Raw genomic sequence first — 20415 nt, 5'->3', positions numbered from 1 at the left:
TAGGAGTGGAGGGGCAGTGCCCAGCACACGCCCGGCCAGCGGGGACAGGTCCCCAGGCCAAGTCCAGCTGCTCAGGAGCCCTCAGCAATACGACAACCGGGGTGTTTACCCCGTGGGCTGGAGGAGGGGCAATAAGAGCACCAGGCTGTGGGCTGAGCACCCTGCGTTCTGGCCCTGGCTGGCGGCTGTATCCTTTTGGGCCTGTCGTAAGCAGGTGCCACCCACTCATGGGTGCACATGCTCATGATGGCCTGCTCTGGCCTGGGCTCTGGGGACCTGGAGGTGACTCTCGCTCCATCCTTGCCCTCATCCCTGGTCAGCAGGGTGGGCTGGGAAGGAAGGAAGACTCCAGAGTCCCCCCGGCTCTGACTTCTGTGATCCTCAATGTATGTACCCAGCCCCTCTGTCCTCCCACCACGCACAAGCGAGGCCCACCAGTTACTCATCTCATTGGGGGTAGACTTTTCAGTCATTCCCAGGGCTCAGGATTGGCCCCTGGAGAGAGCCAGGGCTGAGTCAGGTCGGAGCCCCACCCGCCCCCGGCCCTGTGACTGCCTGCCTGGCACCAATGCAGCCCCCAGCCCGAGCAGTGGCACCAGGGGCTGGAACGTGGCATTTTGGCCTGGCCACCCCTTATTTGCCCAGCAGATGGCCACTGTCACTGGACTGGGATCTGAGACTTCACATGTGTCCCACCATGAGATGGCAGAGCCTTGTCGCCCAAAGGGGCCCCTGTCCAGCCCCACCTCCCTAGGCAGCTCCGGGCCAGACCTTAACCGCTCTGTGCCTCCGTTGCTTCATCCGTGCCCATTCCGTCAGCCTGAGTCACCTCCGAGTCCTCCAGCCTGACAGGCTGATTGTGCACTTGGTGTTTTCCTTCAGTTCTTGAAGGTGCCCGGCCCAGCCCCCCATGCCAGCTTAGGTTTCCCCCTCACCCCTCACTGGGCGGGACTCTGCGTCAGGCAGACATTTCTGTGCCAGGCACTGGGCTAAGTACAGAGCAAAGCCAAACCCTATGGGATGGGGAGTATATTGTCATCCCATTTTCCAGAAGAGGAAACTGTGGTTTAAAGTAACTTGCCCAAGCCCCACAGCCAGTGAGTGGCCGGGTGGATTTGCACCCAAGCCACACTGCCTCTGTCAGTGCCTAAGTGTCCCTGGGGCATGATCCTGTCATCCCCACCCTGGGAGGCCAGGCACAGGCCTTGCTGACAATGCCAGATGCCCAGGCACGACCCTCTTGAATTTCCAGCCAGGCCAGACAACAAAAGTGTCCTAGAGAAGTCACTTGACTTTGCCTGGGATACTTGTGCTGGTTCTGAACTTGCTCTCGGGCCCCCTGAGGCCGGTGTCTGACAGCCACCCAGGCCCACAGGGAGGAGGGCTGTGCATGACCCCCTCCTTTCTGTTTGCAGAAATTCACCTCGAGCTCGGCTCTGTCATCTTGATCTTTTCCACCAGGGGAATCAGTCGCAGCTGTGCGGCCACCGTGGCCTACCTCATGCACCAGCACAATCAGACCATGAAGGTACACGTTCCCGGGGCCAGAGTGGGACCTGGGAGGGACAGGGACCCAGCACTGCTTTGGGCCCTAATGAGGGGGTGGGAAGGAGAATAATCGGGGCGGTGGGGGGAGCCCCAAGGCTAGGGCGGTACCCAGGCCTCGGCACCCAAGGGCTGGGTCCTGATGTTGCAGGGTAGAGGTCTGAGGCTGGGCATGCAAGGCTGGCCCAGGGACTAGGCCAGGTCATGGCCTGCAGCACTGCCTGCGTGGTCCCCACTGCCATCGGTCTGTCCACCGGCATTTGTTTGGGGTTACCTGAGGGAGGACAGCTTGGAGTCACAGGATCACAGCACAGACGGGGTCTGCAGGTTCCCAGTCCAGCAACCTTCCTGACCTGAGCGTGGTGCGCAGGGAGCCAGCACGGCCAAGCCGGGCAGAACTCGGAGCTCCCAGGCAGTGTTCTCTCGGGCACCTCCCTGGGGAAGGGGGCCTGGCCTGTCATGTCACAGCCTGTTCGTGGTCTTGGAGGGCTTGGGTCAGACCTGAAAAGCATCCACATCTGCCCAGGGAAGTGCTTGGGGGATGGGAGGGACAAAGAACAACCAGGGTCCGAGCTCCTCGGCCAGTGGTTTTGACATTGACCCAGCGTGCTCTTTGCGGGAGAAGCTGCAAGCTCAGAAGTCTTGGATGTCCTGCGATTCCACTTCCAAAAGGAGTGTAAACACAAACGTGAACACTCGTGTTCCTGGCAGCATCATTCACAACGGCCAAAGGGCGGAAGTGACCCGAGTGTCTGTGGGCGAGTGAACGGATACACAAAACGTGGTATGTTCCTGCAGTGGAAGATTATTCAGCCTTAAAGAGCAAGGAAATCCTGACACCTGCTCCAACACGGATGAACCTCGAGGGGGTTATGCTAAGTGAAACAAACCAGTCACAAAAGGACCCATACTGATTCCGTTTACCTGAGGTACCTACACTACGGGGTGCCAGAGGCTGGGGGAGGGGTGCTGGAGAGTCGGCATTTCATGGGGACAGAGTTTCAGTTTGAAAGATGAAAAAGGTGTGGAGACGGGTGGTGGTGATGGTTGAATCACAACGTGAATGTCCTTAATGCCACTGACCTGTATAGCTAAAATGGTAAATTTTACATTATGTATATTTTACCACAATTTTAAAGAAAGAGTCTGAATGCAGAACAGAGGGGCTGGGGGCTGGGGTTTGAGGACGTGAGGCCCAGATCCCTGTTCTCTCACCACATTCAAGATGAATTTTCGGGGCAAATTCAAGATGAATTTGCCTGCTTGAGGAGTATCTGGGTGTGTACTGGGGGAGGGGAGTGGTGTCACCGATAAGGCCCGGGAGGGGAAGGCTTGTGCAGAGAGGACTCTCCAGCCCCCTCCCCAGGAATCTGTCCTCAGAGGGGCCCCCTGGCTGCCTTGCCAGCTGGTAGGAGAACTCGGGGAGCTGGCTGCCGCCCAGCTGGGCTCAAGGCAGAGCCCGCCCCGCCTGCAGGGTCCTTGGGGAGTTCCAGGACTTGAGCTCCCCCCGAGTTTGAAAGAGGCCCATCTGGTGACCTGCACCAAGCCCTGCCCTGTTGTGGTCCCTGTTTTCCACAGAGGTTGGTTGCAAAGAGGTCTTCAGAGGCCCCCAACTCTGACATTTAGTGTGCTGTCCAGCAGGGGTCACAGGTCACTTGCCAGGGCTGGCTGGGGCAAGAGCAAAATGAGGAGGGCCCTCCTCCCGCTTGGCTCCTCCACGCGTTCTGGCAGGTAGGCCCAGGCCCTCAAGGCGGCGGTGGGGCACCTGCAGGAGCATTCCGGTCAGAGATGCCATCTCAACAACTCATGCCCAAAAAGCCTCACAGCCCACAGAGCTGTGGTCAGGAAGGACTGCCCCTATATCCTTGCATGGTTTTCCTGCTATAGGGAGCACCCCGGATGGCTGACACATGTGGACCTGGGCTTGACTCTGTGGGAGTGATCCTGCCTCCCATTGTATGTGGTGCTGGAGTCTTGGGGGTCAGGCTCCCCCATCCATGGCTTGGGGACGTCATGCTCTCTGGCTGCTGTCAGCTCAGCTGTGATGATCAGAGCCCTCTGGACTGGCAGAGAAGGGCGTGGGCTTCTTACAGGCCCAACAGAATGCTTTCGGGGCCTCAGCCCAGCTCCTTGGGTGCTAAGGCCCAGGGTGGAGGGTCAGGGAGTGAGGTGGGAAGAACCTGGCACCCACAATCGGCTGGCACCCGAGAGCCAACCCTGACCTGGTCTTTCAGAGCTTTGGTGCGAGGTTGTGGGGGATCCCGGAGCCATCAGGCCCTCAAGAAATCAATTTCAGTGTCCAGGAATAGCTTTGTCCCTTAAAGATCTTCACAGAGAGGAAAAATAAAGAAAACCTCCGGAGGCACCGTAATAACTAACTTTGATGTTTTAGTATTTACGTGTAATAAAACACATTCACGGTGACCCTGCCGCCTAGTTATTATCCCCATTTTGTGAGAGGCGCAAAGAGGCCGAGTAACTGTCCCCGGGCCCCAGGGCCGTAAGTGGCAAAGCCGGAATCCAAAGCCAGAGGCCCCGCTGGAGAACCTGGGGCGCCAGGGAGAACACTGGCCTTGCAGGCTGCAGAACAGCTGGGCTGGCGCTGCCCCGTACCAAGTGTGACTTGGGCATGTCCCTTCACCTTTCTGTCACTGAAGTAGGGAGAGTGAAGCCGATAGCACCTGCCCTTGCCGCCCGCTGCCTTTGCGGTGACAGTCCCAGCAGAGGCTTTGTGGGCTGGAAGTGGGGGACGTGTGGAGTGGGGGTGGGGGATGTTTGTGGCTCATGGTTCTTCCTCAAGGGCCTGTTCTGGCCCAGCCACGACTAAGTAAGACTTGTGCTGCCCCTGGAACTACTTTAAAAAAAATTGTGGTGAAACATACATAACATAAAATTTACCGTCTTAATCATTTGTAAATGGATATTTTAGTAGTGTCAAGTACAACCACACTGTTGTGCAACCAATTGCTCAAACTTTTTCATCTTGTGAAACTGAACGACTCCCCATTTCCCTCCTCCCCGCAGCCCCCGGCAACTACCGTTCTTCTTTCTGTCTCTATGAATATGACTACTCTAGATACCTTATCTAATTTCTTTTTAAGGCTGAATAATAATCCATTATGTGTAGAATTCACCAGTGAACCCATCTGGGCTGAGTGCTTTCTGTTTTACATGATTATTGATTCGATTTCTTTAATATAGGCCTGTTCAGATTGTCTGTTTCTCCTTGTGTGAGTTTTGGCAGATGTGTCTTTCAAGGAATTGGTCAGTCAAATTTGTGGGCCTGGAGTCATTCACCGAATCCTTTCGTTATTCTTGTAATGTCCATTGTGATCTGTAGTGAATGTCCCCTCTTTCTCTCCTGATATTAGTGATCATGTCTTCTCTTTCTTTTTTTTTTTTTTTTTTTTTTTGAGACAGAGTCTTACTCTGTTGCCCAGGCTAGAGTGAGTGCCGTGGCATCAGCCTAGCTCACAGCAACCTCAAACTCCTGAGCTCAAGCGATCCTCCTGTCTCAGCCTCCCGAGTAGCTGGGACTACAGGCATGCACCACCATGCCCAGCTAATTTTTTCTATATATATTTTTTAGCTGTCCATATAATTTCTTTCTATTTTTAGTAGAGATGGGGTCTCGCTCTTGCTCAGGCTGGTCTCGAACTCCTGAGCTCAAACGATCCGCCCACCTCGGCCTCCCAGAGTGGTAGGATTACAGGCGTGAGCCACTGCGCCCGGCCTTTCTCTTTCTTTTGTTTTCTTTTTTTTGTTAGTCTGGGTACAGGCTTATTGATTTTATTGATCTTTTCAAAGAACTAGCTTTTGATTTCATTTATTTTTCTCTATTGATGTCTTGTTTTCAATTTCTTTCTTTCTTTTTATTTTTTGCATGTGGATATCTGGTTTTCACAGCACCATTTGTTGAAAAGACTGTCATTTTCCCCACTGAATGGTTGTGGCATCCTGTTGAAAATCACTTGACCATATGTGTAAGGGTTTATTTCTGGGCTGTCTCTTCTATGCCACTGGTCTGTTTGTCTTCATGCCAGTATCACACTGTTTTGATTACTGTAGCTTTGTAATCAGGTTTGAAATCAGGAAGTGTGAACCTCCAACTTTGTTCTTCTTTTTAAAGATTTTTGGTTTTTGGCTATTTGGGTTTCCTTAAGATTCCATATGAATTTTAGGATGGATTTTTCTATATCTGCAAAAAATTGCCATTGGGATTTTGATGGAGTTGCCTTAAGTCTGTAGATTTCTTTGGGTAGTATTGACCACTTAACAATATTAAGTCTTCTAACCCACGAACATGGGATGTTTTTCCATTACTCATTGTTAGTGTATAGAAATGCAACTGATTTTTGCGTGTTAATTTCGTATCCTGAAACTGCTGAATTTCTATATTAGCTTTAACAGTTTGTGTGTGAGCGTGTGTGTGTGCATAATCTTTAGAGTTTTCTACATATGAGACCATGTCATCTTTAAACAGAGATAATTTTACTTCTTCCTTTCCAATTTGGATGCCTTTTATCTTTATTTTTTACCTAAATTGTTGTGGCTAGGACTTCCAGTACTGTGTTGAATAGAAGTGATGAAAATGGGCATCCTTGCCTTGTTCTTGATCTTCAAGCAAAAACTTTCAGTCTTTCACCATTGAGTATGATGTTAGCCATGTGCTTCTTGTACACGGCCTTTCTTAGGTTGAGGTAGTTTCCTTCTAGTCCTAGTTTGTCAAGCCACGCCACTTTTGCCATTTCCTTTTTCCTTAATCCGCATGGAGACCAGCTGCTCACCTTCCTTTGTGTAATAACCCTCCCTGCCACTTTAGGGTGGGTGCCTAAGAGAAGGCAGCTTCAGTTTTCCTTCTTCAGAGAATTTGCCCACAGCTCTCTTCTCTTTTCCATTAACTCCGTCGGTCACAATGCAAAGCTTTGTTGAGGCTGCATTGTGTGCCGAGCTTGGCATAGTGCTTTCCCACCCATGGGAGGTTGGTTCATGTATGTTGTCTCAATTGTCACAAGAACTGTCTGAAATAGGAATTACTTCTGCCCCCATATTTAGAAGCAGACATGCAGAAGGGGGCTCGAGCAAGGCACAGGTGGTCCCCAGGACTCCTATCCCTAATGAATTAACCCCAGGCTGCTTCTGTTTCTGTGTCCAGCCCTTGAGCCATGTTACTGGCCCTGGGCAAGTACCTCCTGTCCCTCCTGAGCTGGCTCTGATCCAGGTGGAAAGGTCCCAGGATCAATCCTGAAGTCTGCTTTCTGTCTTTGCATTCGTAGAGATCCTGGGCCTACGTCAAGAAGTGCAAAAACAACATGCGTCCAAATAGGGGCTTGGTGACTCAGCTTTTGCAATGGGAGAAGATCGTCCTTGGAAACCTAATCACAGACATCACGGATCCTCTCTACTGATCTTCTCCGCATCCCAGCGATGGGTGCGGAAGAAGTTTGCTTGGGGGCTTTTTGTGCGCGGAGGGCCAGAGTATGTATATTCAGGTTGGTCTAGAAGAAGAAGGCCTTCGCTGCCTGCAGCCTCTTGTCAGCCTCCTGCACTGGTTCTTCCCAGGTTCCTAGTTCACTCCACGCAGCAGGTTCTTTCTGCTCAGGCTCAGTGTGAACCCACATCCCTGCGGTCCTGGACCACCCACACTGCACTCCTGAGGCTTCCCGGGGAAGAGCATCTAGCTGCTGGAGCAGCTGCCCCACACGCTCCTGTGACTTGGGCCTTTTAGAGGCTGTCTGGGAGGAGCCCCAGAGGTTGCCTGTGTTGGTCCATAGAAGTTACAATGCCCACCCCCAGCCCCAGAGATGCCAGGCCCCAGAGCTCCTGGCGGCTCCAGGAATGAGGGCACACCCAGTGCGCCCTTGCCAATCATGTGATACAGATTTCCCCCTGCTTCCCACTCATTTCTGCCTGGTCTTGTTCACCAAGGAAAGATTCCCACCTCTCCCACAGCCCACACCTAAGGTTTCTAGAAATTCTTCAGGTCTTAAAGGGAGTTTGTTTTCCAAATGCACTTCCCCAAGGCTGGCAGCACCTACAGAATAACCTGGGAATCAGGAGAGAGCACAGAGAAGGGGGCTGGTGGGGAATTTAGGATGTCCATCAATGCAGGGTGTTCCTTGAGTCCACATAGCAGCCATTCCCTGCTGCCACCTGGGTGGGTCTGGAAACATAGAGATGAATGTCATCCAGCCTCCTAGGACTCTCTGCAGAGGGATGGAGGGGGTTGGGGGGTTCCCCCCAACAGAAGGGCAAGCCTTCTAGGAGGGAGAGTGGGGTTTTGCAAGAGGGAGCAGGGCTTCTCAGACAGCACTGGCTTTAGTCAGGGTCTGGGTTGCAGCAGAGCCCCGGCTGGCTGCAGAGCACGGGCTCCGTCTGGTTAGGGACCTCCTGGCAGGGCAAAGCCACTGCAAAGTTCAAGGACATGGTGGGGAATTAGCCTTGTGTTTTAGGCAGGGCAGTCTGGTGGCTGTGTGAGGGGATAGTGGAGGTGAGGCTGGAGGCAGGGACACGAGTAAGGAGGCCGCCGTAAAAATCCAAGGAGAGAAGACTCTCGCAATCCCTTCCCCAAAGCGGCGCAGCTTCCCAAGGACGAGCGTTCGAGGCTGGTGTCATCTCTCGGGCCTTAGTTTGCTCCCAGCATGACGGGCCGGGTCACCGCGGGCTGCCCCACGCGGCCGACTCGGCCGGTGCAGCCCCGGCCGGGAGGGCCGCAGCAACCCCCGTCAGAGTCTAGGCCGGGAGTCTCCGGCGAGCAGCGGTGGCGCACGAGGCCCCGCCCCGGGCCCACCCTGGGCGCGGATTGGCTGGGGCGGGGGGCGGGGCCAGCGCCGCTCCGCCGGGCCCTTTCCCGTTGGTGCCCGCGCGGCGCGAGCCCGGAAGCCGACTGGGACGGCGGCGGAGGCGCCTCGGGCCGGCGGGGGTTGCGGCGCCGTCCTCGACTCGTGGCTCCCGGAGCGGCAGTCATGCATCCCCCGCCCCCCGGCCCGCTGGGCGATTGCCTGCGAGACTGGCAGGATCTGCAGCAGGACTTCCAGAACATCCAGGTGAGCGTCGCCGAGGACGCCCATTGGCCCCGAGCCGCGTCTCTCTGGCTGGGGGTCAAGGGTCGGGCAGTCCTGGGTCAGGCAGTGGGGAGCTCAGGGTCAGGGTCGGGGCCCTGGCCTCGCTTCTGAGGGCGGCGAGGCCCCGGGTCCCGGTGTCCCCGGCCGGCCCCTCCAGTGTCCGGGGGCAGCCCCATGCGCTCGGCGGCCCTGGCGGGACCCCACTGCTCTGGGCGGCCTCAGCCTCCCATGAGGGCTTCGGAAAGAGGCCGGAACCCCTCCGCCATCCCGACCCGGACCCATCCCCTCCCAGGAGGGCGGCCGCCTGTGTCAGACTCAGCAGAGCCCGTCCTTGGTCGGTCCCTCAACGAATGTGCCGCTCTCGGGCAGCGGCGGGCTGAGTGCTGCGGGGACTGCAGGAGTCACCCTGGATGGGGAAGTGGGGTTCAGGTGAAGTCCTTGCCGGGACGGGGGTGGGGCTGTCTCAGGCGAAGGGACAGCGCCCACCAAGGCCTTTAGAAGGAACGAGGGCTTGACGGGTCCATGTGGCTGCCGCTAGGAGAAGTGGGCGGGGCGGGCCCTGCTCCAACACCTGGGGCCTGGCGAGATCAGAGCCTCTCTGACACCAGAGGGAAGTCACGGGAGGAGTTGTCTGGGTTGGGCTTGTGGGGCCACTGGGGCTGTTCTGTCCAGAGGCCAAGGAGAAGGAGGCTGCTGGCCTCATCCAGGCAGGAGAAGGTGGAGGCTGTGGGTGGTAAGAGGCGGCATATGCTGGGGTCTCAGGGGATGTGGTGGCCCCTCCTGGGCATGAGACACAAGACCCAGACAGTAGAGCCCAGGTCAGCTGATGACTCGGTTAGGCCTTTGCCTTTTCTGGACTGGGTCCAGCCCCATCCTGTCACCATTGAGACCTAGTTGCCCCAGAGCCCCGCCGAGCCTGCTGCCACTGGTGCTTCTCCCCAGAGGTCAAAGCAGACCCAGGCTCCCCATCTTGCTGCCACTGCCCTGGCCACAGCCCTTCTTTGGCTCCCCCCATACTGCCCCTTGCCCAATTTCTAGGCTGTGCTCTCTCCAGATTCGCCCACCAGGGCAAAGTGCTCGGGGAAGCCCTGGGCCAAAGGTGCTGGGGGGGGAGGGGAGGGGAGGGGGACTGCCCTCATATCGGAAGGCCTAAAGGCTGAAGCTTGATGACCTTTAACCTGGAAGGACAGGAATGCCTGAACAGAGGCGCCTGGGATGACAGGAGCTGCCCCTGTACTCGCAGGCTGCATAGGCAGCAGGCGCCTGGAGCGCAGGGGCTGGCTGAGGGTAGCCTGATTGGTCCAGCTGAACTGTGGGCCTAGAATCCGGACCAGGGTGGGACAGACAGCCCCTGTAGGGCTGGGGACAGCCAGCAGATGAGCTGAGACTAAGAAAACCTTCAGGGAACTGGTCTGTTTCTGGGGGAGGGTGTGCTGTGGGGGCTTCTGGACTTGCAGGAAGACACCCCGCTCCTTGCCTGCCTTGGGGGAAGAGCAACCTCAGAGAGGTCTCCAGGCAGGCAGGGCAAGCTCTGTCTCCTTTCCTGCTGAGTCCCTTCCAAGGAGCCCTGGGGAGCTGGTGTCCATGCCCTGCCTTCAGGCTCTGGCTCAGTGGGTCCCCGCCCTGCCTGCAGGCTCTGGCTCAGTGGGTCCCCAACCAGCCTGAGCCTTTTCCCTTCCCCCCAGGAGACCCACCGGCTGTACCGCCTGAAGCTGGAGGAGCTGACCAAACTGCAGAACAACTGCACCAGCTCCATCACTCGGCAGAAGAAGCGGCTCCAGGAGCTGGCCCTCGTCCTGAAGAAGTTAGGATGCCCTGCCCTGCCCCGCCCGCCCCTCCCCTCCTTGGGCTGGGTGTGGGTGGCTGACCTGGCGGGGTGGGAGAGCTGGTGCTGAGTCATGGTGTGACCCTGGGCTCGCTGGCCTGCGGTTTTGCCCTTCTGCCCCGAGGGTGTCAGGTAGGACACCTGGGAGCCCGCCTGCTCTGACTCTCCGGCCCCACCTGCAGATGCAAACCCGCCCTCCCAGCAGAGGCCGAGGAGGCCGCGCAGGAGCTGGAGAACCAGATGAAAGAACGCCAAGGCCTCTTCTTTGACATGGAGGCTTATTTGCCCAAGAAGAATGGGTGAGGCCACACCCCGCACCCCACACCCCGCACCCCAGTTCAGTTCATAGCCACTCCTGGGAGAGAGGCCCGAAGCCGGGTGCTGCTTCTTGGTCATTCCAGCAACAAACGTTCCCTGGACCCGCTGTGGGCTGAGAAATGAGGCACAGTCCTGATGTCAGGGGAGACAGCCCAGCTGACAGTGACAGTTGATCAGGATAGGTGCTTTGTGGGGGAAGTACAGGGAAGGGCGCGCACGGTGAGGAAGGAGCTGAGGAAGGAGCGTGGAGGTTGGAAAACGCTTCCTGGAGTCGGGGCTGCCGGGCTGAGTCTTACAGTGCGCCAGACAGACGGGAGGAGGGGTAGCGGCAGGTGAATGGAAAGGCTGGGAGAACTGCAGTGGCCGGGGCTCAGATGGGAGGCGAGAGGGAGCGAGCAGACCAGGTAGCACCAGGCCTCAGGGGAGAGGGACAGGCCAAACATGCGCTTAGAACGGTCAGCTGCTGTCACCGTCACTGGGGAGGATGGATGGGACTGTATAAAACCCTAAGCTGAGCCAAAACTTGCAGCAGGGGTGGCCGCAGCAGCAAGGGGGCTGGGAGGGAGTGTGACCCAGGAGGCGAGGGAGGAGAGCATGTCAGTCCTGAGATCAGACGGGGTGCGGGTGAGTGTGACGAAGGGGACAGGTACTTCCTGGAAGACCGACCATCGTGGTGAGAATCATTTGGTACAGTGGGGTTGGGGGGAGTTGGAAGTCGATACTGGGGATGATGGAAGAGCGGAAGTGGGGAGACAGCTAAGTTTGGGCCACTCTGTCTAGAAGCTTGGTTGTGAGTGGAAAGAGCAGTTAGGAACTAGTAGCTGGAGATGAGCACTGGCTCGAGGGGCATGGGTGTCACCCTGTACCTGGGAGAGACCTGAGCGTTATCCACCTGCTGAGAAGAGGGGCCCCCGGGGGGAAAGACCCAGCAGAGGGGCTGGAGTGACGGAGGGAAGCCCCTGGGGCGGGGGCAGCAGAGACGTCAGTGGCCAGGCCGTTTTCTCAGTGACGTCACATGCAGGGCTGGGGTGAGGGAGACAGGGTGGAGGGTGTGGGAGTGAGGATGTGGTGGGGAGCCCGGTGGGAATGTGTCCCCTGCTGGGAGCGGGGCCTGTGTGCAGGGGTGGCAGAGGCTTTGCCACCTCGCTGGTCTGGGCTGGAGTCCCCGCCCTGCCCTGGAATCCCTTTGCAGCCTTGAGCAAGTCCCCTGACCACTCTGAGCCTCTGTCCGTATGACTCAAGCGTGAACAAGAGTACGTGTGTTGGGTGCAGCTGCTTAGTAAGTGGCTGTGACTTTACTGTCACTTCTTGGACTGTCCCTGGTGGAGAAGGGCACGTCGAGCTTGGTTGGTGGGAGCTGAAGGGGGTGTGGGCTCGGCTGGCTCGGGAGACTGCGAGGCCCGGGTGGGGAGGAGTTGTTGCAAGGCCGGGCGTTCAGGACACAGCCAGAGCCCCGAGTGTCCGAGGGAGGCTGCTCTGGGTTGAGAGGAGGTCCCGGGTGTGGCTGTGGGTGTAGGTGGCTACAGAGGCTCAGGGCTGAAGGTTCTGGAGTTGAGGTGGCAAGGGGCAGGTGGTGGATGGCGGTCATCCCACGGACACTGAGTCCACAGGCCAGGCCCTCGGGATGGCCGTCTGCAGGGAGAGCCAGACTTTTCTTGAGGCTAGAGGTAGGAGAGCTTCAGGCAAGACATGGAAGGCAGGGGCCTCAGTTTACCCTGGTTGGGACTCTGGAGCAGGCAGGGAGAAGGGCAGGGCGTCGGTCTGCAGCATGCCCAAGGTCAGAGCCCTACGCCAAGGCCAGGGGGCAGGCAGCAGGTGGGGCAGTGGCTCAGACTCTGGCTCAGCACACTCGGCTCTGTGCCACATGGCTTTTCTGTCACTTGGGGCATCTCCTCACCCGATCTCCTCCTCCCCCAGGTTGTACCTGAGCCTGGTTCTGGGGAACGTCAACGTGACACTCCTGAGCAAGCAGGCTAAGTAATTTGTTGTCGTGGGCTGGTCTACACCCCCCCATCCCAAGCACTTTCCACTTGGCTGAGCCGTGGGGCTCGGGGGCTGCTCCCCATGCCGGCCCTGTGCACCCTCAAAGCGTGTCCTGGGGCAGAGGCGGGGTGGCCCCGCCAGCATCCTGGCCTTTCTCAAAGTGCGTGCCCCGCAGGTTCGCCTACAAAGACGAGTATGAGAAGTTCAAGCTCTACCTCACCATCATCCTCATCCTCATCTCCTTCACCTGCCGCTTCCTGCTCAACTCCAGGTGGGCGTCCTGCTGTGGGGGCGAGTCCCTGCCCCCCTCCAGGCTCTGTGGCACCAACCCTCTGTACCCTCCCCAGGGTGACAGATGCTGCCTTCAACTTCCTGCTGGTCTGGTACTACTGCACGCTGACCATCCGCGAGAGCATCCTCATCAACAACGGCTCCCGGTGCGTGGGGGCCTGGCCCTCGTGGGGCTCCTTGGGTGGGCGCCCTGGAGGGGTTGTGACCCTCTGGGAAGTGGGAACTGGGCCAGGGCCCTGGTTTCTTCCCACCTCTGCCTCCTCCCTGTCCCTGAGCCCTGATCCTGTAAGGGGACAGGGAAGTGACGGTGGCTCTCTGACACAGGATCAAAGGCTGGTGGGTTTTCCATCACTACGTGTCCACGTTCCTGTCGGGAGTCATGCTGACGTGGTGAGTGGCCCGGGCTGCCGCTGGTGGGAGCCAGGACCAGAGAGAGACGGAGTCCCCAGAGGTCCCCATATCTCCCTTTGCTTTCTACCTTAGGCCCGATGGTCTCATGTACCAGAAGTTCCGGAACCAATTCCTGTCCTTCTCCATGTACCAGAGTGAGTGTCTCCGAGGTCCCTTCTCAGCTCTGGACTCGCCCACGGTGGGGGGAGGGGGCGGGGAAGGACCGCGGCCGCAGCCCGCCCCTCTCGCCGGCTGCAGGCTTCGTGCAGTTCCTGCAGTACTACTACCAGAGCGGCTGCCTGTACCGCCTGCGGGCCCTGGGCGAGCGGCACACCATGGACCTCACCGTGGGTGAGTCGGCCGGCCCGCTCCACGGGCAGCTGGGGGTGGACTCTCCTCCCGCCCTGGGTGTGAGTGACGGCGCCCACATCTGTCCCTGCTCATTCTGTGCCCCGCCCCTTTTTTCCCCAGAGGGTTTCCAGTCCTGGATGTGGCGGGGCCTCACCTTCCTGCTGCCTTTTCTTTTCTTTGGACACGTGAGTTGCACCTGTGTGTCCGCATCCATCTGTCCGTCCCGCCCTGGGTTTGGGCTTGAGCAGGAAGTGGACCGAGTAAAACTGCTCCCTTCCCCTCAGTTCTGGCAGCTTTACAACGCGCTGACCTTGTTTAACCTGGCCCGGGACCCTCAGTGCAAGGAGTGGCAGGTGAGCCGGGGCCCCAGCGGGGACAGCTTAGGGTGGGGGTGGGGATCCTGTCCCCGGCCCAGCCCCTGTCCTCACACCGATTCCTCCCACAGGTGCTAATGTGCGGCTTCCCCTTCCTTCTCCTCTTCCTCGGCAACTTCTTCACCACCCTGCGGGTTGTGCACCAGAAGTTCCACAGTCAGCGGCGCGCGAGCAAGAAAGAATGAGGCCGGCCCCAAAGGGGCCTCTGTATCCCGTGTTGGGGGTGGGAGGCACCCCTCCTGTGTGTGTGTGTGTGTGTGTGTGTGTGTGTGTGTCTGGGGGGGCTCTTTTGTTCTCCCCTAGGTTTTGTGGGCTCTGTGGGCCCTGAAGGAAGGCCTGGTCCTGTGTCCCAGCCTGCAAGGAGCTGGGGGCCGGGCTCTCAATAAAGGAAGCAGCACAGAGGGGGCCTGAGGTGTGTGTTCTCCAAGAGGAAGGCGGGGCCTGGCGCGCAAGCCCCGAGTGCTCCCCGAGGCTGGGGCTGGTTAAGTAGATCCAGGTGGAGGCCCTGGATCTGTTCGGGCAACACCAGGCAAATACAGAAAACAGAACTTTATTCCAAGGACCAGAGGTTATTTAAAATTATTTACACTCAATGACAATCACGTGGAGGGACTGCCCTCTGCGCAGCCCCGGGGGCCTGAGGCGTCCCCAAGCGTGGGGCTGGGCTGCCTGGGGCCGGCGGACCTAGCCTGGCCTTGGGGGGCTCAGGAGGGCACACCCCAGGCCCAGAGGAGTCTTTGGCACGGGGTGGCATTGCCTCCCGTGGCAAGGCCGAGCGGAGCGCCCCAGGAGACCGGCAGAGGGAAGGGGAAATGACTACGGGGGCAGCAAACCTGTGGGGCCGTAGGGGACGGGGGGCCAGGCAGTCCTAGCTCCACACATCCAGGGAGTAGCGGCCCTTGGTCATCAGCTTCTTGATGTAGTCCACGGCCTGCGCGTGCTCCATGGCCCCAAGCTCAGCCACGATGTCGTAGAAGGTGTTCTGCACGTCCCTGGCCATGTTCCGAGCGTCCCTGGGGGCAGGAAGGAGATGGCAGTGGGGGCTGGGCAGGGGCCACCGAGAGCGGGCAGGCCCCACCTGGCCCCCACTCACCCGCAGACGTAGATGTGGGCGCCCCCCTCGTGGATGAGCTTCCACAGGTGCTCCTTGTCCCTCCTCAGCAGGTGCTGGACGTAGACCTGTGGGGCGGGAGGGTGGACATGAGGCAGGCCTGGTCGCCGTGGCCTCTCCATTGGGTGTCCCCTGCCTGCACGGCACCCCCGCCTCACCTTGTGGGGCTGCTCCCGGGAAAAGGCCACGTTGAGGTGGGTGAGGGCGTTGTCCTTGTGGAACTGTGCCAGCTCCTCGCGGTACAGGTAGTCCTCATCCGACCGGCGGCAGCCGTAGTAGAGCAGCGTCTCTCCCACGTCCTTGCCTAGGTGGCACGGGCCAGGGTGAGCGCGGGCCCCCGGCCTGCCACCGCCCCCGCCCCTGCCCGGGCCACACACTCACCCTGCTGCCGCAGCCAGGCCCGCTCCTGGATGAAGCCTATGAAGGGGGCTACCCCCGTGCCGGGGCCCACCATGATGACAGGTGTGGTAGCCTTGAAAGGCAGGCGGAACTGGGACTTGCGCACGAACATGGGCACCAGGGCGCGGCGGCCGTTCTCCCCGGCAGGATCCTTGGCCCGCAGCCAGCTGGTGGCCACACCCTTGTTGATGCGGCCAGACTTGGTTTCGTACTCCACGGCCACGGCACAGATGTGCACGGAGTTGGGGTGGACCTGCAGGCGGGCCCGGTGAGCGCGGCCGCTGTGCCAAGGCCCCTTCCCAGCCCCGTCCCACAGGTGGTCCCTGCTTGGGGCCTCCCGGGGCCTGGACATCCTCAGAGGCCCCTTTCCCAGCAGCTTTCCTGACTGGCTCCTGGGACAGGGCTAGAGAGCAGCCGGCGACGGACTCTCCAGCTCTCTGCAGCCACAGCCCGGGGCCCTCAGAACCGCCCAGGCACCCGGGGCAAGGCTGGGGCTGACCATGGCGGCCGGGGCCCCTCACCTTGGAGGAGGAGGCGATGGAGTAGTAGCGGGCCTGGAGCCGGGGCAGCAGCTCACACAGGTGGTCGATGGGGGGCCGCAGGGACGGGTAGTCCTGCAGGATGGCCAGGATGTGCCTCCGGGCCTCCACCACCCAGCTCAGGTACAGCTCCTGGAAGAAGACACAGTGCGTGTGGTGAGACGCGGGTGAAAGGATGGGCAGCACGGGGACATGGCTGAAGTGGGACCCACGGAGCTGGGAGGGTGGTGGGCGGGGGCTGCAGCGCAGCTGGGGGGGCCGGGTGGCCGCGGCAGGCTCACCTTGCCCTCGCCCGAGGAGGAGGCCATCTTGCGCAGCTGCTCCTGCTCGGCAGGCTCCGAGGCGTACTGCGCCAGCTCGTACAGCACGTTGGTGCGCGGCGGGTTGGTGATGTCCAGGTAGTAGGTGAGGGCCGTTCGGTAGGAGGTGGGGCAGGGGAATGGGTGCTTCTTGTTGGACTCCTCTGCGGGGAGAAGGCGGGCAGGACTTGGGGTGAGCAGCCGCCTCCTGGGTGGATGTCCCGGAGGCAGGGGCCGGAAAGCCCGAAGCAGGCGCCCAGCTGGCACCTGGCGCCTCCTTGGCCCTGGGGCAAAGCCTCGGGCTTTCGGCCGGGTCTTAGGCTTCAGGCGGACGGGAGTCCTCATCCGAGGCGGATCCTGCTAGGGAGGCGCGTCAGCGCACCCCGTGCCCCCCCCCACCCCCCGCTTCTGTGAGTTTGACAGAACCCAGCCCCTTCCTGCTGCTCTGTTCAAGGGCTAATTCCGGAACTGGTGAGAGGGGGCAGCCCCGGCGGGGGTTGCTGAGGGCAGGGGTGGTGCCACCCCGAGAGGCCCTGGGCAAACCCAGCCCCGAGTCTGGTGCCTGTCGGCACCCTCAAGCGGGCCCAGAAGGGCTGTCGGACACCCGCGGGGCCCAGGAGCAGGGAGGAAGTGGCCCCAGGCCCACAGCGGGTGGTCGAGTCTGGACACAGTGGCTGGGGAGCTGGCGCTGGCTCTGCCTGCAGGCCTCAGGCACCCCTCCCTCCCTCAGGGGACTCTGCAGAGATGGGGTGAGGACCCCCAAAGGAGAAGGCAGCCCTGCAGCCACCTTGCCCCACCTCCGAGTTTGCTCCTGAACCGTAACCATGGGTCTCGGGGCGAGGAGGTTCCAGGGCCTCAGGCCTGAGCAGAAACTCCACCCATGGGCCTTGCCAAGGGGCCCGTCCCCACCAGCACCATGGCCTGGGAGGGAGCGGGGGTGGCTTTGACTCCAGGACTCACCGTCGAGATTGTTCAGGGACATGACAACGTCCAAGTCGACACCCAGGATCTCGCCCAGCTGGCTGACGAGGGCGGAGTCGTTGGCTGGGTAAACGGCCACATGGTCCCCAGACTCGTACCTAGAGGGAGATGTGAGGCTCAGGGAGGGGGTGGAAGGATGGCTCTGCACCCAGACCCGGGGCCCCAGGTGAAGGTTCAGGGGAGGTGGCGGTGGCAGCTGGTACCTGATTTTGGAATCCGAGATGTCTAATTCTAGGTGCATGAGGTGTCGCTCAGTTCCCTGGTTCAGCTTCCGGTTGGTGGTGACTGCGGCCAAGAATGGGTTCTTGGCATCAAACGGGCTGGAGGGTGGGGTGGAGAAGAGGAGCCAGTGACTGGCCAGGGCTTGGAACTGGATTTCCCTGTCCCCAGGGGATCCTTCTGGTCACACAGAGAACCTCAGAGGTGGCCAGCGGCCCTCGGGCCTCTACGGGCCAAGAAGAAACCTCACCAGTTATGTCAAGGACCCCTCCCAGCCCAATCCAGCACAGTCCTCTCGACAACCCATACAGTGGGCAGAGCTAGGTCGTCAGTGTCCCCATTTACAGGCCCCTACAAGCCCCGTGAGGCCTCCCACACTCTGGGGGGCTGAGCGCAGGGAGGGCCAGGCCCTGGGAGATGCAGCCCAGCTCGCCCCGCCACGTGCCTGGGACTGTAAGGACGAGAGGAATTTTACTCCATGAAGTCCCTGAAACGCAGGGCTGCGGCGGGCCTGATGCAAGCTGGGCAGGATGTGCCTTGGGCCTGTGCTCGTGACTCTTGGCAGCACGAGGACTTTCCTGGGCGGCACCCAGGGCATAAAGGGCGCAAGGTAGGAACTTTGTTTTTGGCCAAAAAGTCCATCTACTGAGGTAGATTTTAAGGAAATGAGCCCTTTTGCCAAGGTTGAACCTAGACACAGAGCCAAACTTGCTATGTCCTTGTCCGGGAAATAGTATGTGCCCCACGCCCCAGGGAGTCTACAGCAGCGTGTCCAAGTAACTTAAGTCCAAACTGGGCGCGCGCCAGTCTCTCACAGGCCACGCCCTGCACTGGTGCCACCTCGGGCCAGGCGTTCCTGGGGGTCCCGGCGTGGAGCAGCCCCCTGTCTCGGGGCCTTGTGCCCTGCTGTGCAGGGGACACTCGAGCCCACTCCTGGGCTGGGGGGAAGAGCCCTGTGGGGCTGCACAGTGCACTGAGCTGCTGTCCCCAGGCTCTGGGACGTGGGTGTGCCCTGGGCCACGGGGCCCTGTGCCGGCAACCGCTCCCCATCCACTCACGGCTTCTGGTTCTCGTAGCTCTTCAGCCGGCCCATCTCGCCCACGTACACCTTGGCCATGTCTATGTCCATGTGGACCACGAGCTCGTACTGGCGAATGCTGGAGAGGGGAGACCATGGGTGAGGCCGGGCACCAGGGGGGTCCCGGCAGGGAGGAGGGGACAGAGCACAGGGAGAGGAGTAGCGTGGAGCTGTCCGGTCAGATCCCCAAGAGCCAGCGCAGGGCCGGGCAGCAGCTTCTAGGAGAGTCCGTGAGAAGGTAAGGAAAGCCCAAGCTCCTCAGCTGGGACCAAGGACCCTTCCTGACCCCTTGACTGAGCTTCTGCTGCCTTCTCCTCATCGCCCCCACTGCCACCCCCGGCCAGACCCCACTCTGGGATGGCTGCCCTCGGGCGCAGGACCGGGCTGAGGCCCCCCGCTCTGCGGCACACGCTCACCTGGACTCCTCCCCGGTGGCTTCCACCCCAAAGTGCTCACACACAGCCGGCCAGAACTGCTCTCGCCAGGTGATGAAATCCTCCTCCAAGCTGGGGAGCGGAGAGGGTGAGCCGCGCCGGCCTCCCCAGCTGGGGGCGCCCCCTCCCCTGCTCGCCCCGACCCGGCTCCCATCCCGGGTAGGGGCCGCCCCGCGACCTGAGCCCACGGTGTCAGGAAGGATCTGGAGGAGCAGCTACTTCAGACAAGAGGTTCCTCTGTGAGCCGGGCAAGCCGGGAGAGGACCCGGTGACTGAGCAGGGCTGGGCGAAGGGAGGGCGAGTCCCTTCCCTTGTCGGTGACGGGTCACTGACTTTCAGCTGACAGTGGTCTGCACCCCCCCCATGTCCCCCCCTCCCTAAACGTGTGGCACCTAACACGTGACGGGGTGGGGGTGGCCCAGGCTTCGGGCGGGGCACTCACTTCCCGTCGTCGTCGCCCATCCCCAGCTCGAAGATGCGCTGGGCGCCGAGCTGCTCCAGCCGCTTGTCCACGTACTTGCCCATCGCGTTGAAGTGCTCGTAGGTCTTGTTCCCGAGACCGAACACCTGCGCCGACACGGGCACTCAGGTCTGGCCCGAGGGTCAGGCTGGCCGAGCCGCTAGGCAGCGCCTGCAAACCTCCGTACCCGCCTGACACCTTGCTCTAGGAGGACACCTGGGCCACCTTTGGCCCCCGAAGAGGCTTTGTTTAGGGACCTGCAGCCCCTAGGCTGCCCCTCCACAGCAGCCTCAGCCTGGACGCCACGTGGCAGCGGGGAGGGGCGCAGGGCAGCTCCAGCCCTCCTGCCTGGCCAGATCTCGGTCACCCGCCACATCTGTCTTTCCTGTAGCCTCCAGCAACAACTGGGGACGTGGGAGGAGAAGCTCTCTTTGTGCTGGGGCCCAGGGCAGAAGAAAGGGTCCAGGACTCCCCCACAAGCTCCCCGTCAGGCCCTCGGCCTGCCTTTCGGACCTGAGGGTCCAGAGGCCCAGGGGAGGGGCTGAGGCCACGCGAACCCACAGGAGCCTCTGGGTAACTCACCGCATACTTGACCCCAGAGAGATCCATGTCCGTCTCCTGGAGCCAGTCGTAGAAGTCCTGGGCGTTGTCGGTGGGGTCCCCCTCGCCGTAGGTGGCCATGCAGAAAACGACCAGGGCGTTGTTGATCTCCGGCAGGCTGCTCAGGTCGGCCTGGAGAGACGGGCAGAGGCAG

The 20415-nt window shown here is 60.3% G+C and overlaps 3 protein-coding genes across 5 annotated transcripts in view; 2 read left to right on the top strand and 1 right to left on the bottom strand.

Annotated features, from left to right (window-relative positions):
- The window catches only part of STYXL1 (serine/threonine/tyrosine interacting like 1), a 51020-nt gene extending 43880 nt beyond the window's left edge, over window positions 1-7140 (top strand). For 2 of the 3 annotated variants that reach the window (XM_069486373.1, XM_069486374.1), the window contains exons 8-9: window positions 1416-1528; window positions 6822-7140. In XM_069486373.1, the coding sequence (XP_069342474.1) occupies window positions 1416-1528; window positions 6822-6953 (245 nt within the window). In that variant the 3' untranslated portion in view covers window positions 6954-7140. The remainder of the gene's footprint in view (window positions 1-1415; window positions 1529-6821) is intronic. The other variant, XM_069486375.1, reaches the window with a different exon arrangement.
- Window positions 7141-8395: 1255 nt separating this feature from the next.
- On the top strand, window positions 8396-14389 carry TMEM120A (transmembrane protein 120A). Its single transcript, XM_069486357.1, has 12 exons — window positions 8396-8591; window positions 10295-10413; window positions 10617-10733; window positions 12670-12729; window positions 12911-13006; window positions 13083-13172; window positions 13351-13416; window positions 13510-13571; window positions 13675-13767; window positions 13888-13952; window positions 14052-14120; window positions 14213-14389. The coding sequence occupies exons 1-12, from the start codon at window positions 8511-8513 to the stop codon at window positions 14324-14326; spliced, it is 1032 nt and encodes a 343-aa protein (XP_069342458.1). The 5' UTR covers window positions 8396-8510; the 3' UTR covers window positions 14327-14389.
- Window positions 14390-14675: 286 nt separating this feature from the next.
- The window catches only part of POR (cytochrome p450 oxidoreductase), a 48216-nt gene continuing 42476 nt past the window's right edge, over window positions 14676-20415 (bottom strand). Inside the window, exons 5-16 of the mRNA XM_069486355.1 lie at window positions 20244-20393; window positions 19644-19768; window positions 19184-19273; window positions 18748-18846; window positions 17674-17790; window positions 17450-17568; window positions 16472-16653; window positions 16173-16322; window positions 15634-15904; window positions 15411-15556; window positions 15235-15320; window positions 14676-15154 (exon numbers count right to left, since the gene is read on the bottom strand). Coding sequence (XP_069342456.1) covers window positions 15010-15154; window positions 15235-15320; window positions 15411-15556; window positions 15634-15904; window positions 16173-16322; window positions 16472-16653; window positions 17450-17568; window positions 17674-17790; window positions 18748-18846; window positions 19184-19273; window positions 19644-19768; window positions 20244-20393 — 1680 coding nt within the window. The 3' untranslated portion in view covers window positions 14676-15009. The remainder of the gene's footprint in view (window positions 15155-15234; window positions 15321-15410; window positions 15557-15633; window positions 15905-16172; window positions 16323-16471; window positions 16654-17449; window positions 17569-17673; window positions 17791-18747; window positions 18847-19183; window positions 19274-19643; window positions 19769-20243; window positions 20394-20415) is intronic.

This window comes from Eulemur rufifrons, chromosome 14, assembly GCF_041146395.1.
Source record: "Eulemur rufifrons isolate Redbay chromosome 14, OSU_ERuf_1, whole genome shotgun sequence".
NCBI classification, from domain to species: Eukaryota; Metazoa; Chordata; class Mammalia; order Primates; family Lemuridae; genus Eulemur; species Eulemur rufifrons.
The sequence above is the reverse complement of the archived record's forward strand: the minus strand, read 5'-3'. Positions and strand labels throughout refer to the sequence as shown.

What these genes read in the sequence shown, in the direction of transcription:
- TMEM120A (XM_069486357.1), top strand. Translation starts at nt 8,511, where the DNA reads ATGCATCCCCCGCCCCCCGGCCCGCTGGGCGATTGCCTGCGAGACTGG. An exon ending in CTCATCAACAACGGCTCCCG is followed by an intron (nt 13,173 to 13,350) that starts GTGCGTGGGGGC and finishes TCTCTGACACAG; the next exon opens with GATCAAAGGCTGGTGGGTTT. An exon ending in GTCCTTCTCCATGTACCAGA is followed by an intron (nt 13,572 to 13,674) that starts GTGAGTGTCTCC and finishes CGCCGGCTGCAG; the next exon opens with GCTTCGTGCAGTTCCTGCAG.